The 21402-nt window shown below is 45.6% G+C and overlaps 1 protein-coding gene across 1 annotated transcript; it reads left to right on the top strand.

Annotated features, from left to right (window-relative positions):
* Window positions 1-2569: 2569 nt before the first annotated feature.
* Elac1 (elaC ribonuclease Z 1) lies at window positions 2570-20548 on the top strand. Its single transcript, XM_021150712.2, has 4 exons — window positions 2570-2644; window positions 9703-9867; window positions 14136-14600; window positions 17778-20548. The coding sequence occupies exons 2-4, from the start codon at window positions 9711-9713 to the stop codon at window positions 18242-18244; spliced, it is 1089 nt and encodes a 362-aa protein (XP_021006371.1). The 5' UTR covers window positions 2570-2644; window positions 9703-9710; the 3' UTR covers window positions 18245-20548.
* Window positions 20549-21402: the final 854 nt, after the last annotated feature.

Here is a 21402-nt window from a genome sequence, read left to right as displayed (position 1 = left end):
AAACTCCAGTTATACTACGAAAAAAAGGGGGGCTGATTTAACTATTTCACTTTACTTAATAAATCACTTATAAGCCAACTGGTTCCATGGAAATAGTAAACAAACAAACAAACACGAAAAACCAAGCAGACACAAATAATGCAATATACACAGAGTCATACATAAAGACTGGTTAAGAAAAACCAAGTATTTTGTGATTTTTATTTAGATTTATCCCTTATCAGTTTTAAATTAGCCTATTTTGTTTGTTTTGTTTTTTCTTTTCTCTTTTCTTTGTTTTTCTTTTTCTTATTGGTATTTTGAGACAGGGTTTCTTTCTGTGTAGCGCTGGCTGTCCTGGGACTTGCTCTGTAGACCACACTGGCCTTAAACTCACAAAGATCCACCTGCTTCAAGCCTCCCAAGTGCTGGGACTGAAGGTATGTGCCATCAACACCTGGCTTATCTATTTTCTTAATGGTACCGAGCAACCCTTAACCTTCAATCTGTATTCCCAAAGGTTAGGTTTCTTTTTAGAAAGACTTACATCTTAAGGACAGAGTCTAACCTGATCATTAAGGCTCAAGGAGATACCCAGTAAGCGTATAAAAGTGAAACTGCAAGGCTCATCGACATTTTACCTTTTAAATTTATAGTGAAGCTCAACTCTGCATGCTTGTGTACTAAAGGGAAACAGGACAAGATAAAAGAACACAGATTCCTGGATTAAACATCAGTCCATCCCAGTTGCCAACCTGGAAGGGCCTCACTCCTGGATCAGGAATTGCTGGCCCATCCAGGGTAGTCATTGCTGGGCAAGGGACACCACTCCCTATAGGCCAAACGTTTTGGTCTAAAACGACGTTGAGAAAGGCACCTCCACCTGTAAAGACACACCTTACAAGTGCTTTAAGTCAGCAGATGAGCCCCAGAACTTGACTTGTACACTTTTACTGGGCATCTCCTTGAGCCTTAATGATCAAGTATAGTCTCTGTCCTTATGAGCCTATCTTTACCCTAGTTGATCAGGCACATGGTCCATCTAGAATAAAGCTGGGGAAACAGACGCAGAGTTCCCCTCCTGGATCAGATACCACTGTCTGTCCGGTGCAAAGTTTAAGGACAGACACACAGAGCCGCTGAGGTTTTTAAACAAACTCAGCTGAGGTTTTTAAAAAGCTGAGGTTTTTAACAAAATCAGCACACGTGATATCTAAATTTACCTATTTCCGCCTTAAAGGTTATGGAATCCCTTCAAAACATCATTTAGTGTAACTCTCGAATTAAAGACGGAAGACTAGAGGGGGAGAAAAGTTATAGGTCGCAGTCCAGCACTGGGGAGGGGAAGAAGGCGGGCAGGGTTGTCCTTGAAGACATTTATGAAGCAGACCAGTAAGTCAGCCGCCGCCGGGAGGCAGAGTTCCCTTTGCTGAGGATATTAGCTTGCCAGAGAGAAAACAAACCTCTGAACTGTGAGTAGACAGGAAAAGAGCAGAGGGTGCTTCTAAGATTTAAGGATCAAGAGAGAGTAGAGGCAGCAGCCATTCCTAGCAGGGTTTTAGCTCCAACAGCTTTGGGGGATAGATTTGGACTTAACCTACATACACATTAACAGCGGTGTGAGCAGGGGATCAAAACAGGAAGTAATCAGCTCTCATCAGGTCTTCCAGGATGCGCCAACGAAGTTCCGTCTAATCTAACAACAGGGCATTGATAAATCTAAGAGATTTCTATCTTTGGTGCCAGTGGCACTCATCAAACTCTAAGTAGGTCTCCAGCTAGAAAAACAAGAACAGAGAGCCAAGATGAACATGCAAGCCACAGTTAGTGTTCTAGCTTCATTTCTGTTGCTGTGATAAAAGTTTACCCCTACATAGCAAAGGGAAACATGAGCACGCCTTTAATCCCAGCCTTCAGGAGGCAGAGGCTGACTCTGAGGGTTTTCTGCGAGTTCGAGGCCAGCAGTGGTCTACAGAGCAAGTTCAAACCTAGCCACGGGGACACTGCGGGACACTGTCTCAAAACAAAAACAAACAAACAAACCCCTTAAATAAGAGGTTCAGGAGGCTCGCGGTTAAGCTGATGATGAAGTCGGATGTCAAGTGCTTTCCTCTCAAGGCACACACAAACTTATACTTTCAGGCTTTCAGTTAAAAGATTCATCCCAGGGCTGGAGAGATGGCTCAGCGGTTAAGAGCTCTTCCGAAGGTCCCAAGTTCAAATCCACATGGTGGCTCACAACCGTCTGTACAGCTACAGTGTACTCATATACATAAATCAAATTAAATAATTAAAAGAAAAAAAAAGAAATTAAGATTCATCCTAACCAAAGACTAAAAAATGTCTGGAAAACGGGACACAACAAATCAAACCAAAGGCGGTTTCCACTTCGGGGTCAGGAGCTCTAGCAGGCACGCATCACAGCCAGCGCGTTAGGGAGGCGAAGGAGTGGATGCGAACCTGCGACCCTCTCCTCCCCGCAGCCAGCCCGGGCGAGCGGGCGCCACCGAGCGCGGACCTCCAGCGCACCTTCCGCGCGCCTAGAGCGGCCGCGCCGGACCGCGGGGCGGCGCACTTCCGGCTGCGCGTCGCCGCTCGCACACTGCTGGGCCTCGGAGCCGGCCTGCGCCTCCCTCCGCTCCGGCGGGCCTCGGGGAGAGAGAGGGTGAGTTGGGCAGGACGCCCGAGGGGGGCGGGCGCGCTGCCTCGGAGCTCGCAGGCCCGCGGGGCGGGCGCAGAGGTCCCGGGAGCGCCCGACAGCGAGGACGCGCCGCGCGGTGTCCCCGGGCTCGCGGCGGCCACAGGCCGGGCCACTCACTCACTCTCGGGCCCACGCAGCTCCCGAGTGAGGGGCGGCGGTGTCACCCGCCTGCACCCACCCCTGGCCCGCCGCTGCCAGCCTGGAAACGGAGGAGCGCCGGTCTCCACTAGTCACCCAGGTGCTGTGGGCTGTCCCCACGGTCAGCAGAGATTTGTCGTCTGCAAGTCAGGCCCGAGGTGACAAGTGACAGCACTGTCAAGACTGAAATTGCGCACTATCTCGAACGTGGATCACGGTCTTGCAAAAAGCGAGCAGCTGCTTTTAATGTGGTTTGCTCACTTTAAATTCCTAATTCCCTGAGCGATGCGTGTCACAAAACATACACCATTGCTTAAATAGTTTGCTTTTTGCCAGCTGACCTTACTGGGAGGGTTTTGATTATTTAGTCTATTTTTTTTAAGCCTTTTATTGGGGGAAAATTTTCAAGCATACGTAGAAAAAAAAACCTCCCAATTCATGGTCGGACTTGTTTCTTCCCCGCTGTTGTTTTAAAGTGATTATGAAATATACTACTCCATATGCTAAATGCTTGTCTGTAAGACACAATGGCTGTTTTTAAACATGAAGTCATAATCTGTCTCGTTAGCATTTCGTATTATCGATTATCCAACTACTGGTTTACATTCTCCCTGTCCTCTCTTCCCTTATCAGTTTATCCAAATCAGGAGCCAAACAAGCTACACATACTACAGACGTAATACCTCTTGTCTCTTGCTCTCCCGATCCCCTATTTTTTAACCACCCCCCCCCCATAGAGGCCAGCTGTGCATTTCATACTGAATCATCGGGAGTTAAATAAGATCTCATCCCTCTTTATGGACCTTTATAACAGGTAACCAGATAATTGACCAAGGAGTTACAGAGAGCAATGCCAGCTAACAACTACAGCGGGAGACTTGTCACCTTATGGCCATACCACGAAATAGTGGATCTTGACATTGATCATTAGTAGATGTTTAGGTTAGGAAAGGAGTCAGGCCTGTTGGAAGCACCTCCTGCCACTGAGAGCTTCTGGAGCAGTGGGGGGGGGGGGGGGGTCAAGGTGGAGTGGAGATGAACCAAGGTTGCCCATGGGTTGAGAATTTGAAGCTTCGTGAATACTCTAACAATGTATCGCACTGACATTTCTAATTCTCTATGTGTTTGAAATTTCTCCATTTTGTTTTGTTTTGTTTTGTTTCAAGACAAGGTTTCTCTAGCCCAGGTTGGCCCTCAGACTCTCACTTCCTCTACTTTAGCCTCCTCCTCCCCATGCTAGGATGTGAAGTATTCACTACCACATCCAGTTGAATTTTGTGTGTAGGCATGTCTGTGCATGTGGGTGTCAATGCATATGGAGGCCAGAAGTCAGTGTTTCATGGTTTCCACACTACTCTCTCAAGTTTTTGAGACGGGGTCTTTTCGCTCACAGATTGACTAGCCTGTTAGCCAGTGAGTTCCAGGGATCTGCCTGTCTGCTTCCCTCAGGTCTAGGGTTATACCGGCACCCCACCAGACCCTGGTCTTTATGTAAGCACTGGGGAGCTGAGGACAAGTCCTCATTCTCTTGAGTCAGGCCCGATACAGCTGAGATCGCTCTCTAGCCTCTCAATGCTCAGTTTGGGTTTGGTTGGTTTTCTCTTTCTTTCTTTCTTTCTTTCTTTCTTTCTTTCTTTCTTTCTTTCTTTCTTTCTTTCTTTCTTTCTTTCAGACAGGTCCTTCCTATGTAGCCTTAGGTGGCCTGGAGTATGTAGACCCAGGTTGGTGTTGAATTGACAGAGATCTGCCTGCCTCCGTCTTCCGAGAGCTGTGATTAAAGGCGGGTGCCACCATGCTCCACCCAAAACAAAACCAAACAAACTGACAACACTTTGTTTTAAATGTTGACTAATGGTTTCAGGTTACGGCCCTTGGGTTATAGTTTTCTAACCAGGAGTTCTTGTTTGTTTGTTTGTTTGTCTGTCTGTCTGTCTGTTTGATGGGCTGGTTTGGGAGTATCTCAGGTAGCCAATCTGGCTTTAACGTTGCTGCGTTGCTAAAGCTGGCTTGTTTTGATCTCCCAGATCCTCTGTGTGCTGGGATCATAGGGTGCGCCACCTAGCATGCTTCACTAAATAGTTCTTCAGTGTGACTCAGTGTTAGAGTACATGGGAAACGTGCTCTCAGACTCAGCGCATGCCTCGCTCACAGGATTTCCTGTGTATTATTATTTCTAGGGCAGGACCTAATCGTTGGTGTTTTAAAGCTCCCTGGCTAATTCTGATATGCCCCAACCACTTGTCCGTTATCCGTTAGGGATGGCAAAGTGGTTAGTAAAGTAGGGGCAGAAGACTCAGCTGGAGAGATTAGGCAGTATTTCCTAGGAAAGAAAATGCCCAGCCAGGAGCCCTGACTTGATACATATTTCAGCTCTGATGAACTGGACTCATAGCTTAAACTCCTGTGTGCGTATTGTCTGTCTTTTGATTCATCTTATTTTTTATTTTTTATTTTTTGTAAATTATAGCATTGCTCTTGGCAAGGCAAAGGCCCATCGGGAACATCTCTTTCCCCAGTTCTGGCCAGGACTGTAAAGAAACTCTTCCTCCATCAGTGTCTGTCAGCCAGGTTTGCAGTGGGGTGGCAAACAACATGAACCCTAGTTTCCAGTAACAATTACATTTTGTTCTTCCTTCTGGGTTTTACTAGCCTTTAAGTTAACTTCCTACTGTTTATCTCTCCCTCTTGAAAAGGACAAAGCAATAAGGAGGTAATTCAGTAAGCCTGTGTACACTAAACTATTTAATTGTCGAAAGGTAAGTGTGGTTAGAGGCAGAAATGTGGAGTAACTCTTGGAAGGGATGCTAACAGTGACCTTAAGGCTCGCTCAGATAAGTACCTCGTGTGGGAGGGGTTTGAAAGGCCACATGAGTGGGGAGCCCCCCTCCAAGGGAAAGGAAACTAAATGATGTGTGTTTACAAAAGCATATTTGTCCTTTTGATACATTAAAAACATCATCACTGTTAAATAAATAAGACATTGTTGATTACAATTGGAAACAATCCAAAGATTCAAGTTAGCAGACATCCTCTGGTTTCTCCTCCCTTCATTCTAAAGACCCAGGAGGCCGGCCATAGTAATAATATGTTGTACACCCCTCACACCACACTGTCTTATGTGAGTGTGGGGCCTGAGGCATTGTTCTAAAAAATACCATTATACTGGGATTCTCATTGTTATCCTTGTAGTTACAGAGCACGGTGCTTATTACCTATAGAATAATATAATTTAACAGAATGAATAATTAACATTAAGAACATAAACTAGTCATTTTCCTGTTGACATAACTAAATTGCTTCTATATTTTAGCCCATCCAAAACACCGTAGTAAGGATTATTGTATAGACATTGTTTCTGTAGCTGGGTTCCAGAAAATGAGATTGCTTGGATTTGTAATCACAGTACCATTACTGGTGATATTTATTGTCACGTTATTCTCCCACAGAGTAATAGCCGTTCACCCCTCCACCATTGTTACCTTGTGATTACGTCTGTTTCCCCTTTTCCCCTCATCCCAGCTAGCTTTGGCTACCATGGCTTGATTAGCATCTGCCAGGTGATGTGTGGGAAACTGAGTCTCTGTTCAGTTTGCGTTTCACTCAGGGGCTGAGCACTTCTCATGCTTCATTGTATTGTGAATGTACTCGGTGATTTGGTATGTATCCTCTTTATTTTTCCTTGTGTCAGTCTTCTTCATTAAATGCGTTTCCATAAACTGAAAGGTAATATTTTATTTACTGTTGTGTGTGTGTGTGTACACATGAGCAGGAAGGGGCACGTGTGCCGGTCAGAGTTGTGAGTGAGAGCTGTCTCTGTTCACTGTGTGCGTTCTAGGGATTGCACTCAAGTCCTCAGCCTGGGCTTCAGCTCCATCTCTCACTGAAGCGCTTGTCAGCACGCATAGCCGTCTTTAGAGGCTTTAATCTCTTAACAAGTTTAACTTTCTTTAATTTAAATTGAGAACTTCACTCACAAGTACTGTATTTACATCATCCCCCCACCACCACCACAGTCATGGCCTCTTTAGTACTATTGCTACACACATTTACACGTGTATATGTGTATACGCACATACGGCCTACTGAATCCATGTGTGCATACTTTTAGGGATGACCAGTTGGGAGTGGCGGAAGCCCTGAGTGAATGTGACCAGAGAGAATGTGTGCTGTTGCCAGGGCACGACCATGTCATTGACCCTATCCTCAGACCCACAGGAAAATGGCAAAGTGTGCCCCTCCTCACCCAGGGTGCAGCTCAGAGAGAGGGCAAAGCTTCCCTCTGGAGTCCATTCAAGAATGACTGTTGACTGTGCAGAAGAGGTCCACGATAGCAGCACCCCCTGTATGGCATGAAGACTGCTCTCCAGAGGCCACAGTTGCTGAGATTAGCTAGACTTGCCTCCTTGGTCTAGTACTGCACCATAAACCCTGTTTCCTTGTTAAGCAGTGTGCGACAAGCCTCAGTGGTCAACTCTAGATGATAAACTTCTGGGTTTGTCCACCGACCCCAGCTATCTGTGTAAGGCCGTGTATGTCTGTCTTGTCTTTGTTCTCTCGCCACCTCAGTCAGGTCCATTCCTGGATTCAGGCAGGACACAGCAGATTCTCTATCAGGTGGCTTGTCTCTGGAGAAAACTGGTTAGCCCTCCCTAAGGACCCACTGATCGTAGCTCCTCATCTAGAGGTGGGACTGCTTGTTGCAGACTGTGTTTAGGCAACTGTCCTATTGAGACTTCCCTGTCCCATTTAGAAGGCACTGCCCAGCAGTGGGCCCCCTCCTGGTCATCCGGCTCTTACACAACCTTCTGCTTCTGCTCCTTTTGACGTCTTCCCTCAGCCTGAGGTTTTGTACATGTTTACCTTTCTTTCCCTGTGATTTCACTGAGTTTTGATACACAGATGCAGTAGATGAGTTTATTTTTAAATTTCAGAGCTTCTTGCCTTTGCAAGAAAGTCTTCCCATTCCGTAAAGTTCTATCAAGATTCTCCTGATTTTCTCCCCTTGTGGTGGGGATGGAACCAGATCATCTTGCGTGTTAGGCAAAGGCTCACCCTTTGAACTATATTCCCAGCACTACCTTTTAAGACTAATTTTTAAATTTATAGGGTTTTTTTTAATTTAAATTTCTAACTCATGTGGAACTAGTTAGTCATAGGTTTCAGCTAGCCTTCATTGTTGTATGTGAAGCACATCTCCCATCACAAAGATCAGAGGCAGCACAGTGCATAGATCTCATGAGAACAGTGCTAGGAGTTGGCAGAGGTCTGCACATGCATTAGGTTGCAGATCACTGAGGTAAGATGGAGTCACAGCTGGAGGTATACTTACAGCAGAGCTCTTCTGGTCTGTGCCTGAGGCCCCATGTTCCACCTCAGGACTTGGGAAGAGAAGGGCAAAGGCAAACTGACCAACAGTGAACTCTGTCTTTGAGTGAAGTACATCATTTGTATTGCTGTGAAATATCAACACTGTTATTCAGCACCGTGGCCCTTCAGAAGGGATCACTGTGGCCACCACTTGTCTTGTTTAGACCCTTAGCCAAAACTAAACCCAGGTGGGGCTGACTGTTTATTAGGACTTAAAAAGCGAATTAGTACAAAATATGGAGACATCCCATAGAGCTTCTCACTATGCCCTTTCTCATTTTTTCTTGTACTACATAACATTAGTCTGGTATGTTGATGAGCCAGTACTGACAATTATAAACAAATGCTATTTGGGTTAGACTGGAACCTCTGCTCCTTCCCTGCATAAGCTGGGGAACTCCATCTACCCCCTCCCCCCAACCCTGTCCACACAGAAAAAACTCCTCCAGGCTAACATGTCATTACCCCTTGTCTCTGAGAGTCCCAAAACCCACTTAAGAGTGCCCAATTCTTGACCATGTATGGACATAATCCCAGGTCTTAGCTGCCATGTCATAACTCCTCACCTGTACTTTATAAATCCCCCTTGCTTTAGCCTGGGCGTGGACTTCCCTGACCTCCACCTGTGAGATTAGTGAACTCTTGAGAGAGCTGTCTCTCAATAAACCTGCCTTTCTTCTTCTGATTACGTCAGTTGGCTTGTTTCATTGGTAAAGAAACCTATTAATTTGAGTTCTTGTGTTGTGATTGTGTATATCATTATATAATATTTCTTTGTCTATATGTGGGGTTCTGGAGTCAAAGTCAGAGCCTTGTTCATTGCTGTGTAAGTGCTTTACCCCAGGTTACATCTCCATATAATAACATTTCTATATTGTGACCACCTACTCTTTTTCTTCCTTAAAAATGTGCTTCCCTGGGGGGCCATGGTGGTGAGCACCTTTAGTCCCAGTACCTGAGAGTCAGAGGCAGATGAATCTCTTGAGTTTGAGGCCAGCCTGGTCTACAGAGACAGTTCCAGTATATTCATGAAATACTGGATATACTACACAGAGAAACCCTGTCTTCAAAAACCAAAAGAAGAAAAAAAATGACTCCCCGATTAATTCTTCTCTCTGTCTACTTTCTCTGTAGTTTGCCTTTTAGAGGCTGTCATAGGGTTGGACTTCAACTACAGCGTTTTACCTGTAATTCGGGGATTAAGCCCAGGGCCTTGTACATGCCAAGCGAGAGTTCTACCACTGAGCTACTGATTCCCTTCACCAGTTCCACAAACTCAAGTTGTTAGGCTTAGTCACAAGTGGCTTTACCTACTGATCCCCAAACTCTGTGTGTGTGTGTGTGTGCTCACATGCGCAAACAAATCATTATACCCAGAGCATAAGCACGTATGAAGGTACAGCTCCATGCAGAGCAAATGTTCAGCAAGTACCAAGAGTACCAAGATCTGGGTTCTATCCCCAGCACCAAAAACTCAACCAATCTCAGAGGAGCAGACTTCGCTGTTTCTGTTGCAGGGTGGAAGATGTCTATGGATGTGACCTTTCTTGGGACAGGAGCAGCATATCCATCACCGACCCGTGGCGCCTCTGCAGTGGTTCTTCGGTGCGAGGGCGAGTGCTGGCTCTTTGACTGTGGGGAGGGAACACAGACCCAGCTTATGAAAAGCCAGCTTAAAGCAGGTTAGTGTGCATCCACCTTACTTGGGACTGTCCTCTGTTGTGTCCCATGCTCTTGGCTGTCAGGAACCCTGTTGTTCAGTAACAGGCCTAAAGCTGTATCCACGTCATAACTTGAGCTCTGTCTGGCAAGGCTTGAAAGAGTGTCAGGCACCCAGCAGTGCTTGCTGAAGGCCATGTCTACCTTGACTTGCTTTTCACTCATCCTGTGTCAAGAGCGAGGATTTATGGAGGCCGGGGCATGCAGGATGAGGAGAGATACAGCAGGTGCAGCAGATGTCCCTCCACCCCCACCCCAACACGGGAGTGGTGGCTGCACTTGTCTCCACCAGGAAATAATGTCATGGGAGAATGCAAAGGGCAGTAGGTGATCAAGGGAGGAGAAGGAAAAGGGGGAGGGGAGGGGGAGGAGGAGGCAGCTTCCCCTTGTTCTTCTGGTAGCCGGCTCAGACAAGTTTATCTATGAGTTGCTGAGAGAGGAACAGTAATTCCTGGCCTGGGGAGAGTTGAAGTCCAGCCTGAGGGAACGGAGTAGTGATCCAAGAGCAGCACCTGGAGGGTGAGGCCAGTGGTGAAGTCTCTGGCTGGACTCAGGAAGACCTGGGCACTAGGCCCAGTTGTATCTCAGGCTTGACCTTAGCAGATCAGCCAGCTTAAATACGCGTTCCTTGTCTCAAAGAACAGGGTTACAAACTGTGCCTAAAAGAGATGTTAGAAACTAGATGTGTGGCGCTTGCTGGGAATCCTAGCACCCAGGAAGCAGAAAGGGTGGTGAATTAGAGGCCAGGGAGCTACACAGGGAGACCTTGTATCAAAAAGATTGCTAAAAGAAATATATAATATATATTATATCTGTCTGTCTGTCTGTTTATCTATCTGTATCCTACATGGCTACTTCCATGTCATCATTTAAACCTTTAAAAATAATTTTATTAGCTTACCAATTATTATGTTTTCATCATTTGAATCCCATCTAAAAGGCCATCTTCTCAGTACCTCCTGGGTCAAGCATCTTCTCCGTCACCGCAGGCATCGCTTTATTTTACATTGTTTTATTAACTCAGTGGCATTGGTATCCGGAACTATGTTATATATATATAGTATGTCTCTGTGTTTGCACATTGATGTACAGTCAGCTAAGTTTAGTGACACTTATGTGCCTGGTGGACACCTAGTGAGCACTATTCATTGTGAACAGGTGGGCATTTAGGATTTCCCACTCTTGAGGTCTTGGTAAATCAGAGCTGCTACAGCTTATCAGAGGGTGTGGCACTTGATATTTAAAGAAACATACTTGTAGGGACTGGGGACTAGCCATCAATCCTGTAATGATAGAGGAGATGAGGAGGGATTTTTAAAATATAGCATGGAAAGGGGGCACTGATTGTAGAATACATGCTTAGAATGTGTGACACCGTGGTTCCAGTTCCCAGCTCAGAAAACAAAATCAGCAAAGCAAAAGAAATGATTATAAAGTGATTCCTACAAGCATTACAGAGCATGGTCTTACAATGCTAAAAATGTTAAATGGAACTCCGTCATACAGCATGGATTTACTGTGTGCAAACCCCCAGCACTGAAAGAAGAAAACAATTGTAACTGATTTACATATGTATGTGTCTGGCAGGACTGGCAATTGTAGTGGTGCAATTGGCAAAGTACATATCTTAGTATTTTGTATTTTCACAATTTTTATTTTGAGATGAAGTTTTGCTAAGTTACCATTGGCTGTCCTTGAATTTACCCAGTAGTCTAGGCAGGTCTTGAATTTGTGGTCTTCCTGACTCAGCTTTCTCAGTAGTTGGAGTAGGTGGCCTGTGCCACCAGGTCTGTGTCACCATAGCAGCCTCAGCAATATGTTTTCCTTCCTTCCCTCTCTCCTTCTCGCTCTAGCTTGTACACACACACACACACACACACACACACACGCTCACACACGCACACACATACATCACACACACATCATCAACATCATTATATACTATAGGGCAGTAGGTCTCATTTCATCGTCATGTCCAACCAAGGATGCATAGTGTTCTGCTCCGCTGTGGGCAGTGTTTCTCCACCACTTCCTTCTTCCTGGGGAAGGGAGCGGGTGTGATCTTGACTCTTCATCTGGTCACTTCCTCATACCTTTCATAACTGTGGTTGCCATTCCTTGTATCTCAGAAATCACATTTCCCGAAAATGAGATGTCTGGCCTCCTGAAACTGCTAACAGTAGAAGCAGTTTGTCTTTCTTTATTTGTCTGCTTGCTTTGGGTTCCTGGGCTGTCTGTGTTCAGCTTTGGCTTTGTTTTGCAGCAGAGAGTGAGAAGGTCCGAAAAGTTGGCAGTTTTGAGGCCAACGTGGGTCCGGACTCAGTGGCTGCTGTAGTCCTTTTATCTCTAGAGGCCTTAGGTTATACTGAGAGGCTGCCTGGAAAGGGGAAATGGGAAATTTTAAGAAACATCCTTTCATTTGAAATTAAAAAAAAAAAAAAGGTGGCTAAGAAGAGGCCTGGGGTAGCTCAGTGGCTGGGGGCTTGCCGAGTGGGCGTGGCACCCTGGATCCAATCCTCAGCACCACACAGAGATTACCACACTAGACCTGAGGAAGCGGAAAGCAAAAGCAGCATGGGAGAGACATCTGTAGCGAGAGAAGTCGTGTGAAGTTAGAGATCACCTCTTTGGGTCCTTGGGGAACCCAAGTTGGCCTCTGAGCCAGCCATTGTTCTTGGCCAGTGCAGCCTGGGTGTAGTCATTCTGGGAAGACTGCTTTGAGAGTATTTGCTGTCAGAACAAATCACAGTGTGATAAACTGTTCCTGTTCTTTTATGGTATCAGTAAACTGCTCCTGTACTTTTATGGTATCGTATAGTTGGATAGGTGGCCCTTGAGCCTGTTCTACTGGAAATGTGCTGGTTATGATTGTTACTTTCAAAATGCCAGTGGTGCATCTCAGAAAATGCTCATGCGGCGTCCTGCCATTTACCAGCAGTAAAATCGGTTTACCATTAGCTAAATCGAGTTATAACTTAAGCCACTGTGCAGTGAAAAGGCTATTGTGTAGGTTCAGGCTGGAAACAAGAGCTGGGCCCTCGTATAATATGGTCGGGACCTGCCTTTACTCTGTGTGCCAGCCCATATCTGTTGTGCTCACCCTTCCTCTGCTCTTCCTTGTTCCCCTCTGCCTCTTCTTCGTTCCTCAGTCCTTGTCCTGTTTGCCCCTCCCCCGCATCCTCGCTGGGACACACATCTCGGTTTGGTTGGTGAATCCCTGCTCAGGAAGGAAACCTTGAAAGGCAGCTTTAGGTTTAGACCAGTCAATTAGAGCCGGCAGAGCATTTCATTTGCTCTAGGTCCATGTTTCCAGCCTCAGAGGGAACAGTGGGGGACAGTGTGTCTGAAAGATGCTCAAGGCCCAGCAGTTAGGTGAGATAAGTAAGAATATATAGGAGAACAATTGGAACGCTATAAATCACTGTAATGTGAAGATATTCAAGGGAAAAAAGATACGATCCTGTTTAAACCAGCCACTAAAGCTTGGGTTGGTAGTTCAAACCTACTATCCTGTCATCTGGAAAACTAAGGAGGATTGCCACAAATCTAAGGTTGTCTGGATGACACAGTGACTTCCAGCTAGTGTGGGCTATAGTGTGAGATCTCGTCTCAGAGAGCAACCGAGTAGGGCAAGAGTGCATGCTGTGTAAGCACGGGGTCCTGAGTTCAAACCCACAGTGTCCATGTAAAAACTGGGCATGGTGCATGGGGCCTGCAGTCCTAGCACTAGTGGGTAATCAGAGAGGCAGTGCTCAGACAGCCCAGACAAGATGGTGAGCTTCTGTGTTAGGAGCGACCCTGGCTCAAGGTACTCAATTAGAGAGCAATAGAGTAAGACATCCAATCCCCTCCTCTGCTCTCTGCATGTATGTGTGTCCCACATACTCATGTGCATAGAGTACACAGGACTCCATGTGCACCTTCTCACACACACACATCCACAGAACCAATCAATCAGCCAAATGATAAAGCCTGTTTCTCTCTCTTCTGACGTCATGCAACAGAATGAAAGGAGTAAGTAAGTTGTAGTAACACAGACTGTGGAAGCTGTTAGGCTTGTGTGAAACTGCTTGTCTGTGGGACTGAGGATGCTCCTCAGCGGCAGTCTCAATAGCAGAGCAAGGGTCTAGTCTGCGCTGGGTGGATCGGCGCGGAGCTGAGGGGTGGGAATGCTAAGTAAAAGAGTTGCCTTGGCTTTTCTATCTAATATATTCCCCGTCTCAATCAAAAGGGAGAATTACCAAGATCTTCATCACACATCTCCATGGCGACCACTTCTTTGGCCTTCCAGGCCTCCTCTGTACCATCAGCCTGCAGAGTGGCTCTGTGGTCGCCAGGCAGCCTATTGAGATCTACGGCCCCGTCGGGCTTCGGGACTTTATCTGGAGAACCATGGAGCTCTCTCACACGGAGTTGGTTTTTCCTTACGTGGTTCACGAGCTAGTTCCTACAGCTGACCAGTGTCCTGTAGAAGAACTGAGAGAATTTGCACACATGGATGAAGCAGACAGCTCTCCCAAAGGACAAGGACGAACTATCTTGCTAGATGCAGAAGAAAACTCATACTGTCTGGTTGATGACGAGCAGTTTGTGGTAAAAGCATTTCGCCTCTTTCATAGAATTCCATCCTTTGGCTTTTCAGTTGTGGAAAAGAAGCGTGCTGGTAAACTCAACGCACAGAAGCTGAGAGATCTCGGTAAGCACACCCCTCCTTCCCTTTACCTGAGCTTCCAACAGGAAGCCACTGAGGCTGTCCGGGGGAGCCTGTCTCCTGTGCTCAGAGGAAGCACTCACTTCCTTGGCCCAAAGATAGTGTTCAGAACAAAACTCAAATATTTACTCTATTTGAATCTTTTCTTGTTAGCTCCCTGAATTCACATTCCTTTTCCGTTCCTTATTCTCTGCACTTAGAACTTAATCTAGGATGCGCACTAAGCAAGCGCTGTCTACCACTGAGCTCTCGCCACCTCCTTTACTATTTTTTTTTTTACCTGATCTGAGTTGTCCGAGGTGGCTTTGGATGTGGTCATTCTAAGAGCTGGGATGCAGGCGGTGCGACCAGGAGCTGGGATACAGGCAGTGTGACCAGGAGCTGGGATGCAGGCGGTGCGACCAGGAGCTGGGATACAGGCAGTGCATCCAGGAGCTGGAGCTGGGATACAGGCGGTGCGACCAGGAGCTGGGATACAGGCAGTGTGACCAGGCCCAGCTCTGTCTTAGTTGGCACAGTGGTTTGAATTAGGACGATAAGTCCATGATTTATTTTTATGTCCTTGGACTTCCTTTTCGCTGTCCTTGGGCCATGCTGGGGTTCAAACTTGTGGTCAAGCCTGCGGCCTCCCATGGCCTCCGCCTCTAAGCCACTGCCTGTCTTCTTGTCCCAGTCTTGAAGTTACTTTTTAAAATCTGTTTCTGTTTTTATTTTCGTCTGCTCCAGGGTTTCACTCTGTAGCCCAGGCTGGCCTGCAAGTCACGGTATAACTCAAATCTAGACTCATGGTCCTCCAGCCTCTGCCTCAAGATTGGTTGGAATTCGAAGTTGCACAGTCCTGAGGTATGTTTTCAATGACATCTTTGTGTGAGGTGTAGGTGTGTGTCTGTGTGTCCCCTCGCCCATACATGTGCATGCAGAGGCCAGAGGTGTCTTCCTTCCTTTTTGATACAGGGTCTCTCACTGAGCTTGGAGCTCATTGCTTTACCTAGGCTTACTACTCAGCAAGCCCTTAGGATCCACCTATTTCTGTCCCCCCAGTGCTGAGGTTACAGATGCAAGCATCACCCCAGCTTCTCACATGGGTGCTGAGGCTCTGCACACAGGTCCTCTTGCTTCTTCAGCAAGCACTTTACCCACCGAGCCATCTCCTTGGTCCTTCAGTGACATCTTTGGTGTAAGGATTTTTGCCATAGGTCTTTACCTTACACTAGCAGCCAACTACCTCAAGAGTTCCTCTTCTACTTATCCTGCCTGCTCATTCAACCTTGATGAAGTTAGTTTGGTATTCACAACACTGCACTGTTGCGGGAAATATTAAAAAAGAATCGGCACATGTACCAGCAACTCTTGGCCTGCTGCTGTCCTGCCAGCTCTGTCTCTACCCAACAACTCTCTTGAGGGGGCCGAGCTCCCAAGTTCCTCTCGCTGCCATGAAACGACCATCCACCCTAAGGTCAGCCACCACAACATCCATCTACCCGGTAGAAACAAGACTCTAGAAGCTTATAATTAACCAATCAGATATATATATCAATAAATTCTCAATTTACAAGAAGCCAATGTGATAATTTCAGAACCAATTGATAATGATAAAAGCTTTATCTCAATTATTCTAACCTTATGATGTCATAACTACCTGTGGCTGGCTAAAGTCCCACTGGTTCACATCTGCCTCCATCTTCCTTTCTTTTTCTCCCTCTGAGACACTCTGTCTCTGCAACTCTTAGCTCTGCCTCCCTTTTCCCTGTCCAATCATAGGCTATTGCTGCCCTAATGTAATTAGACAGGGAAAATCCTGCAACAATGCACCTTACCCAGTTTTGCATACCACAGTTCATCATAGGTGGAAGGAAACGCATAACATGGGCACTGGCCCCTGAAGACTTTGTAGTTTCTTCTCCTTATGGTCCCACTTCCGGTTTCAGCACTATACTTGGCTTGGCATGCCATGGTATCCCTGTTGGAGGAATGGTGGTGATTCTGTCTAATTTTTAGGTATGCAGTATGTTTCCTAACTAAGACAGTATACTGTTCTAGATAATGAGGAAAAGTTTGGTGATCTTAATACTGTGGAAATACTGTTATATTTGGAAACTTTAAACAAGATGTCTGTTGGAAATGTTGGCCACATATTTGCTTGTAAGAATTATCTACAGTGTTGATCTATACTAATACTACACTGAAGCTTGAGAATCTTGTAAGGATTATCCACAGTGTTAATCTATACTAATAGTACACTGAAGCTTGAGAATTTGAAATTGGTACCATCCACCGTTATGATTAAGCATGCAGAATTGCCTTAAACATCCCTTGGCTGTATTTTTGTTTGTTTTGTTTGGTGTGTGTGCACGCGTGTGCATGTGTGTGCGCGTGTGTTTGCCATAGTGTACAGGTGGAGGTCAGAGGACAGCTTTTGGGAGTCAGTTCTCTCCTTCTACCATGTGGGTCTCAGGGATCAAATGAGGTTGTCAGGCTTGGCTGCAAGTGTCTTAACCAGCTGCCATCTCCCTACCCAAACCTACGACCCCATTAATCTCTCTTACCAAGTTTCTTCCTTAGCCAGTCAGTTCATAGACATTTGTTCGGACTAGAGATATTGATTACATAATTGTTTACATCTGTTCTTTGGTGTTATAATAAATAAAGATCCTCAAAACCTGTTATTCCCATGCAACACAGGTAATCCAAGCTGGTAGTAGTAAGATCTAAATGTCACTTCAGAGCTTAACAGTGAGCTTACGTATGTGCTCGGAAAAGGTTTCAAGCATAGAGCCATTGTTATTAACAACAGTCCAGACTGAACTTTTAAAATATTTAAATATCTCATGTCACAGTTGTCTATAAGTGGTAAAGTATTTCTTTCAGTTTTGAAAATGATTGGATGCCTTTAAATTTTTTTTAAAAAAATTGTATATGTATGGGTGTTTTGTCTGCATTGTGTCTGTGCACCATGTATGTGCCTGTCACCCTCAGACAGTTGTGAGCTGCCATGGAGGTGCTGGGAACTGAATCCAGGTCCTCTGGAAGCACAGCAACTGCTCCTAACTGCTGAGCCATCTCTGTCCAGGATCCTGAATGCCTTTGCTATCTGCTGTTTGCTGTAAGCTGTTAAAAGTTGTCTCTTTGCTAATCATAATTCCATATCCATTGTATCATCAGGTGTGCCACCAGGTCCTGCCTATGGGAAGCTGAAAAACGGGATTTCTGTTGTTTTGGATAATGGAGTTACAATTTCTCCCCAAGACGTCTTAAAAAAGCCTATGGTTGGAAGAAAAGTTTGCATCCTGGGTGACTGTTCCGGGGTTGTGGGTGACGGGGGCGTGAAGCTGTGCTTTGAGGCCGACCTGCTGATCCACGAGGCCACTCTGGATGATTCCCAGATGGACAAAGCGAGAGAGCACGGCCACAGCACGCCGCAGATGGCAGCGGCGTTTGCAAAGCTGTGCCGTGCCAAGAGGCTAGTTCTGACCCACTTCAGTCAGAGGTACAAACCAACCGCCTTGGCTAGAGAAGGGGAGGCAGACGGCATCGCGGAACTGAGAAAGCAAGCTGAGGCCGTGTTAGAGCTCCAAGAAGTGACTCTAGCAGAAGATTTTATGGTGATCGGCATTCCGATCAAGAAATGAAACCCGCGCTCCTGAGTGCATTAATGAGGACGTGGGATGGATGGATTACCAGACCTGCACCACAGATTTTGTGTTGTGGGTTGTGAGTGATTTTTTTTTCTTAAAATTACTTTGGCCCTAACAATCCTAAAGATGGAGCTGGATTGCCGAGCTGACTCAGTAGTGAGAGGGAACAAGATTTTGAATGATGAGTCATTTTTAAAAGATGAAAAATTTAAATGATTTAAAATTTAAATTTTAGGTGATGAACAACCCTTCTTAAAGTGCAGTTGTGACAAAACAATGCATGTGCAGGGGCCTTACTCTGTGGCTGCTGCTACAGAGAGAATTCCACACTCTGGGCAGTGTTAGACTTAGCTTTGCCGAGCTCAGTTGCCATTGTTGGCAAAGTATATAAGACTGGGTCCTCTTGGCTAGAAACCGGGAGCAGAGTTTGCATAGAGTTTGTGTTCCTGACACAGAGATAAACGTTCAGGCAATACACATGCAGTATTGATAACGTGGTGGTGCTTTCGCCAGAATGGACAGTACAGGTTTGGACTAAGTTTTATCTTAGCACTTTGTTCAACATTCTGGTTTCTTTTAGCACATGGTCCTGGGTAGTCTACTGAGAATGAATTAGATACCGTAGGATTGGTTTTCCTGTTGCAGTGACAGAGGGGAGATGGTAACAGCACAGTAGATTAGTCAGTGGGGGTCAGGAATGCCATATATGCTGCACAGTTTGCGTTAGTCCTGCGTAATAATTACCTCAAAGTTCTAGGCCTGTTCAGAGACACAAATTCCACCTTTTATTCCCAATGTGAATATGCGCTGCCAAAGTTAATGCTGTAATGGATTAGTAGATGAGCCAAATCCTCCAATAGGAGGCAGAGGATGGGCGTGCTGGAATTGGATGCCGCATCAGGTAGTATTTGGAGACATGAGCCATCAAGTGAATCTTACAGATGTGGAGAGAGACAGTCACCCTCTCCCCAGGGAGCGTCTGCCTCAGGCCTGGTGGTCCCGGAGCTGGATAGAGAGCTGCTGCCTCTGCTTCCAGAGACCAAGTTAGGAGGTCAGAGTGGCCCTGACGCTGCACTGCCAAGCAGCCTGGGTGATTCTCAAAGACATGAGTATTGAACTAGCCTAGGAGAAAAAAATTGTCTTTTTTTTCTATGTATTTAAATTGAGGGTATATATATTTTATAGATTCTTATATATATATGTTTGTGTATTATATACTTTATGCATGGATATTTTTACATGAAGGCTGACCTCCCTCCACTATTTTCCTAAAGCAAAATAAAGATATTTTATTGGACAAATAAAAGCTAGGAGTTTATTATCAGAAAATCCTCTGTAAGAAATTCTGAGGCATTATTTTGGCACAATAAAAATAATGTTGGAAGGTTGACAAACCATAAAGGGGCAAAGAGATGGGTGTTGAGAAACACTGACTACAGTGCCTACCGACAAGTCCAGACCCACGCTCTCATTAGCAAGTCTCTCAAAGTGTGAGACTTAATGTAATTTAGAGTTGTATCATTTAATAATGTCTTTATCTTAGAGTGCTGAGGTTGGTTTGCGTGAGTAGAAGGAAACTGACAAGAAGTCAAACTTCTTATGTTCAGGTCTCTATCTCCAAGGAGTTAGTTCTTTCTCGTTCTCTCTGTATTACAGAACATCTTAGGCATGGTGGCACAAGCCTGTTACCTTGCCATTTGCGAGGCTAAGGCAGGAAAATAGGAGCCCAGGCTACATAGTAGGACTTTATCTTTTGAAAAAGACAGAAAAAAGTAAATGTGACTTGTAACATATCTCATCTCCATTCAGATTCTTCACTGCCCATAGGAGTGGCCTGCTATAGTACTCTATTGAAGACATGACTTCATCAACTTAAAAACCTAAGTCCTACCCTCTCTTTCACCTCTCCCTGTTTTTAACAAGGTCTCGCCGTGCAGCCCAAAGTGGCCCCAAGCTTCAAGCACTCCTGCTCAGGAGCTGGGCTTATAAACATGCATTTGTAATCTGCCATAGTGTTTTGAATAATTCTTTCCCAAGAAAAGTTTATAGTTTTTAGGCTGAGAGTGTAGCCTGGTGGGAAGCACTGGCTTAGTTTTGGTCTGCGGTATAGAAAGGAAGGATGATTATTGCCTCCTAGCGCTAATATCCTTCTTATGTCTTTAAGTTAATACAGAGAATCCAACTCTTTTGTTTCTCTGAACATTCTGATGTCAGCTTGAAATTTTGCTACTTTTTCTTTTTTTTTTTGTTTTTGTTTTTGTTTTTCGAGACAGGGTCTCTCTGTATAGCCCTGGCTGTCCTGGAACTCACTTTGTAGACCAGGCTGGCCTCAAACTCAGAAATCCACCTGCCTCTGCCTCCCGAGTGCTGGGATTAAAGGCGTGCGCCACCTCGCCTGGCTACTTTTTCTCTTTTTAATGAAATAAGAATCCTTCCCAAATGTGCGCATCCCAAGTGGCCATGATGGCACTTCATCTCACAAAGGTATATGTTTAGAGTGAAATGAACGAGATCTGTCTTTACTGACAGATTTGAGGGCTAGTGAATTAATAGGAGTATTGACCCCCTTCTTTCTCTTTCTTCTTTTTTCCTTTAAGATTAGAATCTCATGTAGCCCAGGCTAACCTTGAACTTGCTATGTAGCCAAGGATGGATGACCTTGAATTTGTGATGCTTTTGCCTCCACCTCCGGAGTGCTGAGGTAACCGTCTTATGTGGTACTGAGGATGGAGCCCAGGACTCTGTACCTGCCAAGGATCCCAGAGCCCATGTACATGGGGCTTTGGTTTGGTTTTCTAGGCGATACTAAAAAGGAAGCACTGGCCTCGCCTTTGGATTCTTCTATGACAGAGAGAAATAAGTCTAAGGGGGGGCTGGGGGGAATAGTGGGCAATGTTCCCGTTCTTCAGTGTGCAGAGATGAAAAACAACTATTTAAGCACATTATGTTTCAAAAAGCAAGAGAAGTGGCTGGGAATGTAGCTCAGGGATGGGACACTGGTTAGCCTGAGCGAGGTCATGGGCTTGATCCCCAGTGTGTCTACTTGACACCCCCCCCCCAACAGAAAAGCAAGGGGGGAAGAGAGGGAACATGAGCGGTTAAGAGTAGGTTCAGATAAGAATGTATGAAAATGTAACGATGAAACTCGTTCT

Source organism: Mus caroli, chromosome 18, assembly GCF_900094665.2.
Source record: "Mus caroli chromosome 18, CAROLI_EIJ_v1.1, whole genome shotgun sequence".
Lineage (NCBI taxonomy): Eukaryota > Metazoa > Chordata > Mammalia > Rodentia > Muridae > Mus > Mus caroli.
The sequence above is the reverse complement of the archived record's forward strand: the minus strand, read 5'-3'. Positions and strand labels throughout refer to the sequence as shown.